Source organism: Phalacrocorax aristotelis, chromosome 6 (assembly GCF_949628215.1).
Source record: "Phalacrocorax aristotelis chromosome 6, bGulAri2.1, whole genome shotgun sequence".
NCBI lineage: Eukaryota > Metazoa > Chordata > Aves > Suliformes > Phalacrocoracidae > Phalacrocorax > Phalacrocorax aristotelis.
This window is the reverse complement of record NC_134281.1, coordinates 7,490,712-7,509,200: the sequence shown is the minus strand read 5'-3', so window position 1 is coordinate 7,509,200 and position 18,489 is coordinate 7,490,712. Positions and strand designations below refer to the sequence as shown.

The window sequence follows — 18,489 nt, the reverse complement described above, 5'->3', positions numbered from 1 at the left end:
CTCATTTGTTTCTTACATTCCCCCAAAGGAGGGCTGAGTGCAAAAACTCATATGGTTGAAACAGAAATGGTTATCTGAAGCTCAAATGAGGGCTAAATGCAGAACAAGGGGCTGGGGGGCACAGAACCTGGCAGTTTCTGCATTTCAGCACAGCACAGTCCCATCCTGAGCCTGACAAATAAGAATCCTGGTTTTCAACTCCAGTGTGGCCTTCAGTAGTCGTTCTTAAATTTGTATAATGGACCAAAAGAATTACATAAGAATGGATGTTATGGCAGAATAATGCAGGTATCTATATATGAACCTCTACTTTTATTTACATGTCAGTTTATAATCTGTTTATCAAACAAACCTAGGGAAGTTCAGTAGCCAAGATAGTGATATTCAGTGTAATTCTTAAAAGGTTTGATTTGAAATCTTGGAAGCTCTTCCCCTTCCCACCCAATAGCAAAAACTGTGAATGCCCTGCGAGCTCCAAGTATCATATGAACCATTTTATCTTAACTATTTTTGCTGGGAAAGCTCTTCTTTATTCTACTAGGTTAAAGAGCAGGCATGTTGTCTCAGCACAGTTAAATCCCACAGCTTATTACCATGAAATACATGAGCTTAGAGGATATGAAAGAGTTCCATCCAAGAGGATATGAAAGCAGTCTGCCCAGAGAGAGTTCAAGGCCTCTTGTTTAAGGAACACAGTTCCAGGCTTTAAAGCTGTACCATGTGTCAGGATTTTCAAAAAGGCAGTTCTCAAAATGGCCTTTTAAACTGGCAGTTACTTTCCATATATCATCAAGACAGACTTTTAGAGGAGAAAGGAAGACCTTAGAAAGAATTCAGTGTGGGAGGGTTCCTCTGCTGCTTCAGAGATGCAATGGCAGGATGTGCAGGGACAGTCTAGCCAGATGAAGTTTGACCAGCCCAGGGACCCACGAGCAGCTTAATCATTGAGGCTTTTGGAGCCTAAATTGGGTGGCTGGTCTGTATTATAGCAGGCATCGTTGCAGCTTTACTGTCGCTAAGATCTCCTTGGGGCAGAATAAAGCTGCGTGACTGCAGTTACATGTAGTCTTGGCAAAAGAATTAGTGAGCAAAACATGTATGATCTTATTTGGAGGAGGGTGGGGGACAAATGGGGGAAAACCCTGTTGTCCATTTTACTGCTTTAGATTGCAGAATGAGTCATCTTCCTTTTTGTATATTCTAACACAGTATTTGCAAATAATTTCTAGGAATTCACCCATTGTCTGACTTCCAGTTGTCTGATTTATTCTGTTGCACAGAGGTTTTTAGAGGAAATAACCTTTCATTCTTTTTAATACATAACCATTAAATACACTTTTACAGTCAATAACAACTAGGCATTCTCCCTGGACCTCAGCTCAGTGTCCCTCCATTCAATACTGAAGCTATTGACCACGATGAGAAAAGTATCTAAAGCCACAAAGAGAAAAGTAAAAATTGCCAGTGCCCAGAAATATGTAAACTGAAGTATTCACAAACAGGCAAATATTGCAAATTGAATCCACGGAATATAAATTACACAACTGAATTTGGGTGGGTCAAGTAAATAAGGGCAGGTAATGAGACATCTGTACCACAGCCCATTACTTAAAAAATCCTAATACCGTGAATTAAACTTATTTCCTTATGTAAGCTGACACATTGGGATTTCCTCTATTAAAAAAGGCAAACACAGGGGCACTTACAAAAATATTCACACTATCCATTACTCTTTCAAGGGTGTTAAAACTGTTTATGGTTGTTACTTTTCTGCATTCAGCAAATAGGTCTGTAACACCACACTGCCCCGTATTGTTGTCAGATAGTACCAACTTAAAAATAGCCATTAAAAGTTAGATGGCTGAAACCTTTTTTTTTTTTTTAAAAACAACGGGCTTTTGAGTTATTCTCATAACTCCAGTGTATTAAGCTTCCAGTCTTCTTCAGGCTGAAAGTACGAAGGGGAGAGATACTTTCCTTCCTGTTGCAGCTCCAGGCATTGTCTTTTCCATATGCAAATTCTTTAAAATACAAAGAAGTTACTGAAGAGAGAAAGAAGTGAAAAGCATGGCAGCTCTGAGTGATGGCTTCAGAATGGCCCAGGGATATAGAATGGTGTTGAGTGATTGAAGTTTAGTGTACTCTCCCTAAAAAGAAACAAATGTGGTTGCAGCTATGCCAGCTCTCCCAATTAAGAAGAAAAACTAGTTTGCTCTTAACCTTCTTGGCTTGTTCCAGGCAGAAGAGGCACTTTATTGTTTGCTCTCCCCTTTCTCTAGCCATCTGGCTTTGGGAAGTGTCTGCACCTTTCCCATGGCTGAATCACGTTCTGATGAGCAGCTGGATCAGTTTATATCCACGTTAGTGCATTAAAGTACCAGCTCTTCATTGTTGGAGCTGCTCAGGCCATCAGTGACCTGTTTCTTTGGAGGTCTGTATGGGGTTTTCTATGCAAGCTACAGTCTTAACACACACACATAGGTAGAAGCAAAAATGGATGGAGGAGAGAAGGGGCAGCAAGAATTCATTGCTCTTCTCTGTTGTTACCCCTTCCACCACTGCAAGGGTCTGTTCGATCTGGGCCCTCTGGAAGTAGAGAGGAGGTAGCCAGGTGGGTTTGGAGATGAGATTAAGCTACTTGCTGAAATCTGGTTCTGGAGACAAGGTCAGAAACACACCCCTTCCTGCTCTGGAAGGGGCATATCTCCCCTTTCTGTGTGGTTTGTGTTACAGAGTGGCCAAGAAGCCTGGGGCATATGGGTCACATTTGCTGGCAAGAGGGATTCTGGAGACTCCAGGTCTGATATACAGCGTTTGTTCTAAGTAGCTGGGAAGCCAGTTCTTTTTTAAGCGGTGCTTTTAGACACAGCTTTTAGGAATAAGAAATTAAACATGCACAGATGTGCATGAAATACTGACAGAAATACTTTACCTGCAAAGAGGTTAGAGTTAATTCAGTGTCAGTGAATGCTCTCGTAGTGCCACATGTCCTGTTGACAACTGGGGCTCTGCTGCACACCTCTAACACAGTCACAAGAAGCTTAAGGGTCTTGGTGTGTTAAGGAGGGATCATCATAAAAATACAATTAGAGACTTGAGAAATTGGAACAGGGCTCCTATTCTGAGTCCGCTGTAACCCAAGCAGGGCTGTTTCCTCTGAGGTCGCTGTTGGGTTGTATCTGCTGAAAAATGAGGTTTCACTGGGACCAAACTCACTGAAACTCCTCTTTCTGTTCCTTGTGTAGAGCAGATGCAGTGGAGTACAGATTTCTTGCCTCTTTGCAGGTGCCCAAGCTGTCTCTGTCAGGCTCCTAGTAATCGGAGACCGCTCTTGTGAAACTCTGTTGACGGTGGATGAATGGGTATTTTGTTCTAAAGTGACTGCTCCAGAATACATCACTGTCACATCACCTAAACAACATCAGCCACCCAGATTTTCGGTAGCTGCTGGGACTTGCTGAAAACAGTAGAGCCTGTCATTCTGAGATTAAAGAGGGATTAGCTGTGCGATTTCAGTCAGCCTTAAGAGAAAGGTTAAACACTTTGGGAGGAGGAAGTACGTGTGTGTGTGCACACATGTGTCTTCCAAAACAACAGATGGTTTCAATAAAGTTGCTCCTGCTGCTAGAAAGTGGCACTTCTTGACATTAGCAGAGCCATATCTCATCAGGGTTCTTGTTTCTACCAGTCTGTCTCAGCAAGGCCAAATCCACTGTACAGTATGGGGTAATCAGAAAAGGCACTCCAATATCTGCCCCATTAATTGCCCCCTGCCAGTCTTCTGTCTCTTCTGATGTAATGCCCACTGTGCTCAGTATGGCAGGATCGATCGGCTTTGAAGGGCAACTTTCCCTAATGATCTGCAATTCCCCCTACTTAAACTGCAGCAAGAACTGTCTTTTTAAGGATTCTGCAAGAAATGCCTGATTTCTTGGAACTACGAAACAAAAACCTCTCTGCTTCAATCAATGTATCGATGTATTAAATTATTGTGCAACTAAATTAATGTGCCCCTTGGTGACAGAATTGCAGAAAATGAGCAGTGTTTTATGCATTAAAGACAAACGGGTAAAAGATTGTTTTTCAAGGTTAGATTGTTCCACAGTGAATATCAAGATTTTTCCAATTAAAATACGAGGGGTTTTCAGAGTGCATGTGTATCAGCTGCATTGCTTCTCACAGATTCACAGTACGAATTCACACATACAAATAACTGAAGAATTGTAAATATTAGTAATTGAGACATATTTGGGAGTAATATTAATATTTTTAGTAGTATTGTATTTAAATTTTGTAGTTAAACAATTTTGCTGGAATTAATGCTTTTTTTGTTTTTTCGAACTCAAGGCATTCATAAAAAAGTGACCACTCAAAATGTTGCTGTGAAAAATTAGGAAGCTTTGTCAAGCTTCTGCAAACCTTACTTTCCTTTGTTTCAGGAGAAAACATGAAAAGTCTTACCTAATAATGTGTAGCAAGGACTGGATCCTCCAAAAGTGCTCTGCTCATCATCTCTTGTGTGGCAGGAGCACAGGGGATGGTTTGGGTAGTTCCCTACTGGATGACCTGAACAAACAACTTGCCAAAGATATGATGCCTTTTTGCATTGAAGGTAGATGAACCACTGTTTTCTAATTAACTTGTTCTGTAGGTGTAAGGAAGAAGGGAAACATTTACAATAACTTCACTGTTTGTTCAAACTTTTTTTTTTCCTGGTATCTTCTAAGTTCCAAATTATCTGAAAAAGTGTGTATTTTTTTTTTCTCCTGAAACTTTTTCCTTCCCCTCTTTTCTTGCTTGGGCTCATGACAAAGACATTCTTTATTCTGAAGGCAAGCATCCCAGAACAAGCAGTGCCAGTTCTGAGTTCATAAGGGGGGCAATGCTTCTAATCACTTATAAAAGACAGACATGGACTCTGTGTTCCTTCTCAGTTGATATTATTTCATTTTTATTTTTGAACCTTTGGAATATCAAACAGGAAAAAAATACTTTCTCCACTGAGTGTTTTCACCTGTATGTTTTCAAGCTGTATCTGCAGGAATGATAAATTAGGTGTGTATCTAAAGCATAAGTGAAAGCATCCCAGTCCCTCAATAATCAGGGCATTTTGGATTACTGCAAAATCTTAAAATGGTATCATCAGTTTCAGTGCATTGCTGACCAGAAGAATTAAACAAAAACACAAAAAAACCCCAACCAACAAAACCACCCTACCGAAAATTATTATAATATTGATAAAGGAATTTACATCAGCATATCTCTAAGGGCTTCACAGCTCCCCATTTTCTCCTGGGAAGCCAAAATCCTTGAAATCAAATGATATTATCAACTACATGCAGTAAATTAATGTCACCACCAAGCCAAGAACTGAATTTTCTGACTTCTAGTTCTACACTCAAATACTGGGCCTCCATCGCTTCCCAGGCAAAACAATAACAGAAGAAAGAAAAGGATGCAGCAGCAGGAGAGAGAGCTGCAACTCATTAAGCATCTTGCAATTTCTGAAAGGACCGGTTCGATTTGTGCATAATGCAAATGCTATTTATAACACCTAGTTATAACATGCTAGGTGACCACCACAGATTTCAGTGCAACTTGCATGGGCAACTTCTCATTTTGCACCTGAGAGATGCAGCAAATAATATGCAGAGCTGGGTGGAAAAGTCCAAGTCCCTGGACTTCCATGGGAGTGCTAAATCTGTGCTAAATCTGAGTGCTGGGGAGTGCTAATGAAGGTTTCCAGAGAGGGGAGTGGGTGATGGCGTATTACACTTGAGAGACTTCAGACTAAGTGAAATTGCTGATATCAATGCCTCTTAAAGAATATTTAAACCTGTTTGTATGGCAATTTATTTGCTTCGCCAAGAAACTTACAAAGGTAAGCTATTTCAAGAAAAGCTTGCACTCCAAAGTACAGGTTCAACGTGGTATCTATATTGAAAAAAAAATTCTCCATTTTGCTTCTGCATTTTGAACACTAATCCAGCCCGGCCTAAGTGTCCACACCAAAGGAAATGAACTGTATCAGGCAATGTCATTTGCTAAAAGGTAAGAGTGGAGGTATTCTCCTTCCCTTCGCTTTATATTTCTAGGGACAATTTCACAGGCTGTGCCATTGCTGAATGGGGAAATTGGAAAACTGCAGAATCGATTTGCAGACGTGAAGTTCTATTTTCTTTTACACCTCCTTCATCAGAGTTTCTATCATTCCTGTGTTGTGTAGCATTATTATCGACAGCAGCCTGGACACCACTGATAATTGCTAAACTAGGGAGAAGCTGTGTCTTGCAAGTGAAAGGAAAACCACACAAGCAGCGGTCAGATGACACTGAGTGGTACTATTCTTGCCTTTAAATTAATATGCTTTAGAGCATTGGTAATGTACCCATGCTATATTATTTCTGAGAGTTTAAAGGAAATGTACATTAAAAATATTATTTGAATTGGTTTTGTCTGCTTTTCTTAACAAAACTTACCAGCTAAAAGCTGCAAAGTTGATTAAATTTATTTTGATTAAAACCAGAAAAATATACTGGACTTTGGAATGTTTCCTTTATTTGTTAATTCTTTCATTAATTGTGTTTCACAAAGGAAAAAAAAAACCCCAACTCTTCCACAGCCAAACTTCTAATGATGACTCAGTTACCAAGAATGAAACCGGTGGCTAGTTGCTGCAGAAAACTGGAAAAGCCAGTGACTATCAGCCACTTCATCTCTGGGATGGAGAGAGAAAAAACATGCTTTGTGATATTAAAGGTCATCAGCAACAAAATGGTTGCTTGTCTGCTGGAGTCATTCAGCTGTTTTCTCGGTAGGACTGGTAGGGCTGCTCTGGCTGGCCACACTGTGCTGGTGGGTATGAACACAGAAGAAATAAGACAGACTCCCACTGTGATGGGCTTTCAGACTAAGTAGCTGATTGTATGTTTTTCATTAAAGGTCAATTCAGGCTTGCGCAGCTCTGGGTCTTGCCTCCGGACACTGCCCTGCCCTGACCATGTCCTTGCAGCATTAGGATAGCAACAGGCATTTTCTTTTCCCCTTTTCTACTGGTTTTCCAGCAGCAGACACGGCGTCTGCTAGGCAGACAGCTTCAGGGTGACGCCGTAGATCCCCTTCAGGAGCATTTGCCCCAGGAGGCGCAGGTCGGTGAAGACAGAAGAGAGGCAGTGCAAGGCCTGATAAAGCAGGAACTGGGGGGGTGTGTATTTATTTATGCAGGGAGGCCATTTCTGCTGGGTGTCCCTGGAGAGGTGAGAGCTCGTGGGTGAGGCACTAAGGGCTGCCCGCACGCCCCTGCCCGAGGGCCCCAAAATGGCGGCCACGCCCTGAGGCGCCCGCCTCCTCGTTGCTAGGCGACGAGCAGAGCCCGCCCGCCCCTCGGCCGCCTCCTGGAAACTACAACTCCCAGCACGCCCCGCGCGCATCCCGCACTACATTTCCCGGCAGGCGGCGGGGGCGGCGGCCAATCCGCGCGCCCCATGTTGATGTGTGCGAGGAGTTGGGTTGGCTTCCGCAGGAGTAAGCGGGCCGCCGAGAGGAAAGCGGCGCAGGGGAAGCGGTGCCGGTGACATTTCCCTTCGGGCCGCCCCTTCTCCCGCTGCCGGAGCGGGGCTCCGAGGATGGCAGCGTTAGGAGGTCGGTGCAGGCGGAGGGGGGGGAGCGGCCTGCGGGGTGGGGGGCCTGGGGGGGACCGCCGCTGAGGGGTGCCGGGGCCTGCGGGCTGAGGGGCGGCTCTGTGGGGGAGGCGAAGAAGAGGGGTGGCGGGGCCTCCGTGGGGAGGGGGTTGGGAAGGGTGCTCCTTGGAGGGTGTCTGTGGGGAGCGTCGTTTGAGGGAGGGGTGCTTGGGGCCCTGGGCTGGGAGTGGCTCTGTGTGTGTGTGTAGGCTCTCCGGGGCCTGGGGGCGGGGCAGGAGTGAGGGGTCTTGCAGTATGGGGAGGGCGGTAGGAGAGAGGGGAGCCTCGGGGTTGCCTGTGGGGTTCGGGTTTTGGGGTAAGAGGTCGCCAAAGTGAGGGCCTGTGTGTGGGGAGGGAGCGGCGGTGGGGGAGGGGGGCTGTGTGGTGTTGCGCTTTGTTAAGGTGGGCGGTTTATGGAAGGAGGGGGGCTTGCTGTAAGGGAGACCCCCTAACTGTGGTCCGTGTGAGGGGAGCTGAGCCGAGAGGGAGGGGTGGGGTTGGCCGTGGTGAAAGGCTTCTATTGAAGGTGGGTATGTGGGGAGTGGAGAAAGGAGAGGTGTCAGAGAAATTGATGTGGGCAGTGTTTTGGGGTGGGTCTGGGAGGAACAGAGTTAGAATTTTGAGGTGCGAGAAGAATGTTAATAGAGGAAAAAAAGATGCTTGGGGTGGGAGGGAGAAAATGAAGGTGATGAAAGTGACTGGGAAGGTTTTATGGGGTGAAAACCATAATGTGGGTAGTGTCAAGGATTAAACAGAAAAACTGGAATACAGGGATGAGTATTGGTTCCTGGCTGAGTCCACCAGCGCTGGAAGCTGCCTTGATCACACGTTTTCATTGCCCCAGTAATTGGCAGGGTCAAAGAACTATTTTGCAACTTTTTCACTCTTAGGTAGTAAATGAAACTCTTCTGCAATGGTAGCTACATCAGAGTTTTCTTGTACATCAAAGCTTTGCTAGGTAGGAAGCCTTGGAACTGATAAGGCAAAGCATTATTTACTTCGAATTTGATCGTTAGTGATTAACGTTGTTTCTGAACAAGTACAAGTACAAATTCTCCCTCTCCCTAATGATTGGTTAGTTTTGAATATTGGAGCTCAGTTACTGTTATAAAGTAAACTCCCCTATTGTAGATCTCACCTTTAAGTATTTACTATTATATTTGGGAAAGGTAAAAAAAGTGTTTTGAAGACTTTTTCCAACAGTACTTTGAATACACACTGATATTTGGCCCCCAGCCTGCCATGGGAAATGCATGCCCGACAGCAGATGCCTACTGATTTAATTGTGACTGTGCTCAAAGCTGTGTCTGAGTTCTGAGTAAGAGAAATTGTAACTGCTGTGTATCACCATGAGTTAGACTTTAAATCTCCTATTCATCATCAACAATTGTTGTTTTCTATTGTTTTTGCCCCTTTGTGTTGCCTAAAATTTGTTGGAAGCATTCTCTGCAGTCAGCAGCTTTACCTGATTTGCAGCTCTTGCCACCTAATGTTTTTCTTTTGAGCTCTCCTTTGTTGTTGTTGCGTAAAAACTATGTTGCTATTACGAAACAGATTTTTGTGCTTGAGACATTGCTCAATTTTCACTTTCGGATTTACTTCATGAGGCATATCACATGTTACTTAGAAGTATATGCTCCACTTCACGTATCATTGTGAAAACATATGAACACCTTCATACCTAGGTAATTTCAAATGGTAATTGTATTTTATTTGTAAAGGAAAAGGTGTAACAGTATATACAAATTTATCTGAATCTGTTTGTTGCCTAACATACTTACTGTGGGGCTGTTTCTTTTCATGAGTCTACACTATTAACCATCACTTGTGTAAGTTAGTAGCCAGTTCCTGTTTCAGCGTGAAGTTAAGTATGTGCATATAGACTTGCGTAATGGTGATGTAGTATAGAGGCTTATTTTATTCTGCCTTTTCTTCCCATTTTATAAGTAAGTATTGTGATTCTTGACTTAATTTCCCTCCTCCCCAGTGATATAAATAGTTCATATTTATTACATATGACTTTTTTTCTTAGTGTTAATAGATAGAATTTTGTAGGTTAATGATAACTTACATGTACATTGGGAAAAGGAAAAAATAAATTTGAGGTATCTTTATATCTTTACATCTTTATTCACCCTTGAAAACTTAAGACTTGCTGTTGATGGATGGTGACAGTCAGGAAGTATAGAATATTTGTGCTAATACTTTTTCATGCATGAGTTTGTGTGGGTTTTTTTGGCGGGGTTTGTTTGGTGGTTTTTTGTTAAACAGTTTCAATTTTGCTTTGTAGAACCAAGTAAGTTTTCGCAAACACTGAACGGAATTCCTTCTTCAAACACAGTCAGCAGTGGAATGGACCCCTTCCATGCTTGTAGTATTCTTCAACAGCTTAAAACCATGTATGATGAAGGACAACTGACAGATATCGTAGTGGAAGTGGATCATGGGAAAACATTCTCCTGTCATAGGAATGTTCTTGCTGCAATCAGTCCTTATTTCAGGTACAATAGCCCATTGTTCTAGTGGTGATCAAAGCAGAATTATAACTTATTTTCATTAAATGAAAATTAGAAAAAAATCACACCTATACTAATACTCCGTGTAACTATTGATAATATAGTGCACCTAGTAAGTAAAGATTATTTTTCTCTTAATGTCAATGAGTTAGCAGTGTCTATTTATCAAAGGAGAGTTTTATTGGCAAAAATTTCATGATTAAAAAAAAAAAAGGAAAAAATGTCCCCATACCTCATTGAGGGTGTCTTGGATACAGTAACAGCATAGTTAAACTGCTTGTTTACTTTTAAAGTTATACATTCTAACACACTAGAATATGCATGTGAAAGAACATGTTGAAAGTTGAGTGCAAAGACTTGGATATGTCAGGAGCTGAGTGAATTTTAATGTGAGGTTAGTGAGATAATTAAGCAAGAAATTCCAGCTTGCCACTTTTGTTTCAGTAAGTCTAGAACTGATCTTAAATTTAGGTACCCAAACAGAACAGTGTAACATCAGTGATAAATATGTTTGTGCTGATATAAGGGCAAACACGTTGGGATTAGCTGTATAATATAATTTCATTTCTTACACCTGTAGTTAGAAGGTAATTACAAATAAACTGCTAAATATTTTTCTTTTGTAGATCTATGTTCACTAGCGGCCTTACAGAAAGTACCCAGAAAGAAGTTCGTATAGTTGGTGTTGAAGCAGAGTCAATGCATTTAGTATTGAACTATGCATATACCTCCAGAGTAATGCTGACAGAGGCCAACGTTCAAGCTTTGTTCACTGCAGCTAGTATCTTCCAGATCCCTTCCATACAAGACCAGTGTGCTAAATACATGATCAGCCATTTGGACCCACAGAACTCCATTGGGGTGTTTATCTTTGCTGATCACTATGGTCATCAGGAACTCAAAGACAGATCACAGGACTACATTCGTAAAAAGTTTCTGAGTGTCACCAAAGAGCAAGAATTTCTTCAGTTGAGAAAAGACCAACTGATAAGTATACTCGACAGTGATGATTTAAATGTAGACAAAGAAGAACATGTTTATGACAGCATTATAAGGTGGTTTGAGCATGAACAAAATAAGAGAGAAGTGCACCTTCCAGAAATATTTGCCAAATGCATCCGTATGCCTCTGTTGGAAGAGACATTTTTAGAGAAAATCCCTCCCATGTTTGCACAGGCTATGGCCAAAAGCTGTGTACAAAAGGGACAACCTAGTGCCAATGGCTATACACAACGGCTTGGAATGACCGCTTCTGAAATGATCATATGCTTTGATGCTGCCCACAAACACTCAGGAAAGAAGCAAACAGTGCCTTGTTTAGATTCGGTCACAGGGAGAGTGTTTAAACTATGCAAGCCACCAAATGACTTGAGGGAGGTTGGAATTCTTGTGTCTCCTGATAATGATATTTATATTGCGGGTGGTTACAGGCCAAGCAGCAGTGAGGTCTCCATTGACCACAGAGCAGAGAGTGATTTTTGGATGTATGATCACTCTGGCAATAGGTGGATTCCGAAAGCTCCTTTGTTGCGAGCCAGAATAGGCTGCAAATTGGTTCATTGCTGTGGTAAACTGTATGCAATAGGTGGTCGCGTTTATGAAGGAGATGGGCGAAACTCACTCAAGTCTGTGGAGTGTTATGACAGCCGAGAGAACTGTTGGACAGCTGTCTGTCCAATGCCGGTAGCAATGGAGTTTCATAGTGCTGTGGAATATAAGGATAACATCTATGTTTTACAGGGTAAGGTGGTTTGACTGACTATATGGTGTTCTACTGGAAGTGGGGATTGTTCGTTCTGACTGTCTGCGCGCTCTCAAGCACCTTAGAGAACCGGAGTTTGCTGGAGGTTTAAGGAATGCCCTGGGACAATGGGGTGGGAGGAAAGCCAGGGAGAATGGTGGGTGTGGAAGAGTGAGGTTGCTGCTTGAGTTCTCATGCCTGGGAATGTGTCACTAAGTTGTAGCATTGAGTTATTGCACAAATGGAGGTTTTGGTGGTGTTCTAAGTCAACAGTATAGTATTAAATTTTACTGTGAAAATTCTTTATTAAATCTTTATCTCAGTGAAATGCACTAATATTGAAGAAAAGATATTGTCCTATGAAAAAGCACTTTGTATTTTATTTAGCTAAACCTGTGAAAACTCCTGGTGTCTGTATTCTTGGTGACTGGTAAAAGTCAATTAACTGCTGCAGGCCTTTGTTTCCTGCCTACCCTGTTTCTTGAAGTCATCCTGGTAACTAAGAAATAAGATTTCTCTCTTTCTAGGAAGCTCTGTTTCTTTGCTCAATAAAAATAGTACTGCCTTTACATCCATTCTTCCGGTAAATGATCAGACTTATTGGTGTATTAGATATTGATTCTTAAATGAATAAAAAGGATTGTTGTGGGAATGGATCAAATAATTTATTCTTCCCTTTATTTTATTTATGGAGATCTTACATGATGTATGTATTTGTATGTGTGCTTGACCCATATAGCAGTCTACACTTAAGAGTGCTGAGACTGGTCTATGAGGCTGTAGTAAGAGCCCCAAGAAGTGGAGAGGAAGGAGAAGGGGGAGTCTTGGTTATAAGTTGCTAAGGGCCCCCTCTATGTAAACACCTGCAGAAGCTGGGGTCTTATATCCACACCAGCTCCCTCTTTGGGTCACGCTCCATACAGAGCTGGACCACAGGGAAGAAATAAGTTAGAGAATACTGCGAGGTTGTTGTTATTTACCGGAAGAAGTCAACCTGATTTCTTGACTTTGCATTCCTGCCACTTGGTAACATTGGTGGGCTTCCACACAATTTGCAGAGTTTTCTTCTTTCATTGTTTCTGTAGCAGGTTTGACTCTTGTTGGTTGTGGCTTTAAATAATTCTGTTACACTAGCAAGTTCTGTCTCTTTCTTCTATTGGGTCAGACATCTGCTTTAGACGGTTAGAAAGGAACGCTGAAGAATATTTGACTAGGTAGAGTATTTGTTCATCCTTTAAATGTTTCTGAGAACTGCTAAAAAGTGGATATTATTATAACCTGTAGAATAAGAGCATCTTGCTTGCAAATTTTAGCTGCAGTAATTCTGTGCTTCAGTGGTTTAAATGACAACTCAATGCTCACGTAAATAAGCAAGCTACTTCACTGTGCTAACCAGTGAGTTATAAAGGTTCATGTTATGGGCAATAGGCAGCTTTTCTGTGTGAGTGTGGTAGACAAAACCTTGAATGAGTTGCAGTGTAGTAGTATAAAAAAGTTAACTTCTAATAATGTTTCTACAGAAAGCTCATAAGTTTAAAGTAATTAATAAGGATTGATGAGAGTGTTAAAATGCCAACAGAACGCAAGTGTCATAGGAGATTACACCGTGGAACAAAAATGAATAATCAAAAAAATGTATTTTCTGTAAGACTTAATCTCTTAAGCTATGTTCCACCCATTTTACTGTATTATTTCTGTATTCTTTGTTGTGCTTGAGGTGCTCGGTTACACAGCAGCTTGGTTAAAATTCTTCAAATAGCCATGTGAAATTATGCTAATATTTGGCAAATGTTAGGCATTTCTTCCCCTGCGCTTTACAAAAGACAAGGTGGTCTTTCTCCATGTTCTTTTCATCAAATTTGCAGAGCATGAGCTGTCAGTCATCTGAACTTCCATTATCTACAGTCTGTAGACGCTACACTGTGCAGTCAACAGAAGAGGTGTTTGATAATCTAATCACAAAACTAACGATGAAGTAGTAGCTTCATGCATGGCATCCTTTTAAGCAAATCAACCTAAATGTGTAACCCAGCCACCTCATACAAGTAGCTTAAAAATCTGTGTGTAGCACAAGACACAATTATTTGCTCAGATTTAACAACTTTCAAGCACTGAATTCTCAGACACCACGGTCTGTAGATGACATGGTGTGAAGATGTTAAAGAATGAAACAAATACTTCAGACAATTCAGGACTGGAATCTTGAAAGGTTTTGTCCCAAATTATTAAACATGGTCTAGAAGTAGTAAAGGATAGCTGGGAAATAACTAAAGCATTGTATTTATGATACGATTCAAACTCCCTCTTCTTCAGCCAGAATAGAAACTCAAAATAGTCTTTATTTCTGCTATTAATATTTTGTCATGCACTTGGAAGAAAGCAGGTGATGGGGCTAGGTTTTTAGTTGTGGGATCAAGACTTTTAAAAATGGGTAGACGGTTTCTGTCTGTGGAAGAACATACCTGAAAGCTTAGTAGCTGCAGAGTTACTGTTCTGGAAATGAAGCATAAGTTATGTTTTGTTTTTTCCTCTCTTTCAGGGGAATTTTTTCTCTGCTATGATCCTCAGAAGGATTACTGGGGATTTTTGACCCCAATGACTGTGCCTAGAATCCAAGGCTTGGCAACTGTATACAATGACTCCATCTACTACATAGCTGGAACCTGTGGAAACCATCAACGTATGTTTACCGTAGAGGCCTATGACATTGAACAAAACAAGTGGACTCGGAAAAAAGACTTTCCCTGTGATCAGTCCATTAATCCATATATAAAACTCGTACTCCTCAAAAATAAACTCCATCTGTTTGTCAGAGCTACTCAAGTCACTGTTGAAGAACATGTTTTCAGAACCAGCAGGAAGAATTCACTCTACCAGTATGATGAGGTTACTGACCAATGGCAAAAAGTATATGAGACTCCAGATAGGCTCTGGGATTTAGGCCGGCATTTTGAATGTGTTGTTGCTAAATTGTATCCGCAGTGTCTTCAGAAAGTTATTTAATTTTTCTTTTTTTTTTCCTCAGTAACAGGCCTTAGTGATTTCAGTGGTGATCTGATGCTAGAGAAAACATGTCTTAAAAGAAAACAAAGAAATTCTGTCAGTATTTATTGTAAGCTGAAACAGGCAGTTTTTTTGTATATGGGGATGGGTGCTCTTTAAAGGTTGCAGTCTGGGGAGGGAATTACTGGTTCAGTTTCATATTTACTGATATTTTCCTGGGAAATGAGAAGGAGGTTACAAAGTGCAATTATCAGCATTTTTTTTTCTGGTAAACACTTAATCATGTCATACTAGAGGGGTGTTTTTGTGGTAAGAGCAAATTAAGTGGAAGAGCCAGGATAACTATGCACTACAGTGAAAGAAAATCTCGCATTAATAGCAAAGGATGTCCAAGATCTTCTGAAGTGACTTTTCTTTTTTCTCTTTTTTTTAAATACGGGTAAAGTTTGAGGCAATATCACTAAGTTGTTTAGGTTTTTTTTTTTATTATTTTAGATTGAAAGTACATAGAGGAATGGTAGATCCTGATTCATAATGATCTCTTTTTTTATACTGTTTTTGAAGTCTGCTATCATGTTTGTGATGCTGTTTGTGCACTACAGTTTGGGAGAAAAACTCAAGTCAGAATTGGAACAAGGAGAACAAAGAACCTTTGCCTCAGACAGAGGCACCGTACCACTTCCTGTCTGTGGACTTTTGTTAAAATTGAGCTTAATGATGGGAGAGAAAAAATCCCAACACCTGTTTTCTGCCACATAAATGTAGTGCTGTAAGAACATTTTTTTTTTTTCAACACTGCTTAAACCTTTTTTTATCCCATAAAGGGCTTTAACCCAAAAGTTGACGGTGCTAGTACGTTTTTAATACTCGTTTGTCTGAAATGGGCTAGCCTTATGCTACTGTTTAAGACAGCCTGTTGTTTTTCATGGAGTGTGTGTCTGTCTTCAGGCTCTGTCCTGTCATCATATTGTCTTTTTTAACATTTTTACTGCAGTGGTGTTCTTGCACAGAATGGTGACAGGATATGGCCTTAATAATACTGATTTTTTTTTTGTGTGTGTGTGTGTGGAGTGTTCATTCTGTCTCCACTAAAGTACAGTGCTATGTGCAGAGTTGGCATGTGCTCCAGTAATTTGGAAAAGTGTGGCTCAACTTTACAAGTTGTTTTTCTTTTCTCCCTGCAGTCAAGCCCTCAAATACCTTCGATTTCATTCTGATCTATAATGTGAAAATTTGCACTACTGACCTGTCTTCACTATCTAGTGTATTAAAGTAAAATTGACAATAAGTGCCCGTGGCTTAAATAATCAGAGATGCAAATATAGAATAGGGATCTGATACATTGCAACACTTTTCTCTATGTATTTAACATTTAGCTTATTTTTAAGAAGTAAATAAGTTCGAAGTTCAGCCTCTACTTCAGTAGTGAAAACTGGATTTAAAAGGGAAAAGATGAAGCCTAAAACTTGTATCAGCTGTAACTTGCCAGATTTAATTCATTACAGCTCTAACTTTTGCAGAGCTGCGAATGTTATCTTACGCTTCCCTGTTTTCTCAAACTGACCTAAGTAAACCAGTTAACTTGAAATGGCAGTGGCCATCTTGGGCTGTAAGTGCTTACCATTATCTGGCTTAACAGCTGATATTTCAGTAAGCCAAATATTTAGCTCATTGTTTATCCCTCTGGCATGGCTGAGGATTTGGATAATGTTTGTTTACTATGTGGTCTTACTGTTCCCAAATGGAATCATTCTAATACATGAAAATACTCGCCTGGTTCTATTTCTTAATTCTTGCACAAAATGTTTAAAAGGCAAAAACAAACAAAAAACTGTGAAATTAAAAGAAAAAAAAGCCTCTTTGCATTACATACCTCATCTTCCAGAGACTCACCAAACCGCTTCTTTCAAATGCGAGCGCCTGAATTTTTTTTCTGAAGTTGAAGTTGACAATTCTTGCTAAGGCTGCATTTTCCAACAGTGTTGAGGTGTGTCGTTTCTTCGTTTAGTTTTCTTCTGGATACTCTTTTTTTTATATATCTATAGCCAAGAATAAGAGTGTTTTTTTTTAAAAAAAAGTACAGCTAATTTCATTTTTAAAACTCTCCTTAGTCCTTGGCTAGCTCTCTTTGCGCTGTTGTAGGCCTCTAGCTGCAAGCTTTCTGAAGCACCCTCCCTAACAGTGTTGCATTTGTGTGTAAAACCATTTTTTTTTGCAAAGTGTTATGTAACTTTTTCTTGTTTTTTTTGTTGTTTTTTTTTTTTAAGCTTGGTTGGATATTTACAAGACTTCTTGCTGCTTTTTGACAATCTTCTATATTTATTTAGTAGAACAAATTTCAATATATTACTTGAAACTATGAAATAGAATTGAGTTAGCAATTGACTGGTCATGTGATGTATAGAAGTACAATATGCTGTGGTTAATTCTGCAGTAGGTTTGTTAATTTTGTTTATCTGCACTAAAGTACGAAGATCTCCATTCTGTTTAACCATTCAAACTGAGGGTGTGATCCAAGTCTGTAATGTGTTTAAAAGCTAAATCCTGGAACTTGCCGTGGGAGTAGAATATACTAAATCTTGTGCATGAGGAGTTTGTTGAGACAGTAATGTAGCTGTGACATTTTGCCAATTCTTAAATGCTTCTATGTTTTGCTGAAAGTCAGATTCCTGGTAAAGTTTTGCTGTAGAGTCAGGCTTAAGTAAACTTGCACAGCACAAAAAAAGAAATAATTGCACCAAAGGTACTGATAATATTTAACAGTAATCTGTATGTTTTCCCCACTTGGTATTTTTTCTGCATTTGTTTCCCTTTATTAAATGAATTTCTAGCATTGTAAGGACTTATGTGAGTGTTAATCTCTTTTCCAGAATTATTAGTTACTTTAGAAGAAAACATTTTGTAATTTCCACTTGATTCCATCAGTAAAACTTAGAATAACTGAAAGCAGTTTTGGTGCACCAAACATGCAGCGTGTGTATGTTCTACAAGAAATCGAAGAGCTCCCTGTTCGTCAGGCTGGTTAGAAATGGCATCCAACATTCAGTGCTCAGGTATGTTAGTAAGAAGTACTGTAGTCCTATGAGGGCAAATGTGTGGATTTTTAAACATTTTGCCATAATTGCACAATTTTGCATTTTTACTTAATGTCATGTTATGTTTCTTAAAATAAACCTATTGTTGAAATACAATGGAGTTCAGCTGCTTTTGTGATAAATCTCTTGCATGTGTTTCAGTAAATTTCTCAGAATTAACCCAATGATAACTTTTTGACGCTTGTTCAGTTTTTCTATTTCTACACTTGTGTATGTGATGTCACATGTTTGGGGTTTTAGATTTTTTTTTTGAGGCAGCACTGCGCTGTTGCTTGAGATGGAAGGTGCTTTGTTCTGTTTTTTTGTCTCATTCCTGTGGCTCTTCGGGTCTAACTTCTCATCTGCTTAAGCACAGGTGATGTCGTCTTCCGCTTTCCCTTCCTCCCCACCTTTGGCTGGAGCTGACATCCCAGCAGGAATGTCAAGTAGGGCTTTCCAGCCTGATAACACTGTAT

The 18,489-nt window shown here is 40.4% G+C and overlaps 1 protein-coding gene across 1 annotated transcript; it reads left to right on the top strand.

Moving 5' to 3' along the window:
- The first annotated feature begins 7,503 nt into the window (after positions 1-7,503).
- KBTBD8 (kelch repeat and BTB domain containing 8) lies at positions 7,504-18,130 on the top strand. The gene is made up of 4 exons (XM_075095717.1): positions 7,504-7,641; positions 9,970-10,180; positions 10,822-11,936; positions 14,476-18,130. The coding sequence occupies exons 1-4, from the start codon at positions 7,626-7,628 to the stop codon at positions 14,937-14,939; spliced, it is 1,806 nt and encodes a 601-aa protein (XP_074951818.1). The 5' UTR covers positions 7,504-7,625; the 3' UTR covers positions 14,940-18,130.
- Positions 18,131-18,489: the final 359 nt, after the last annotated feature.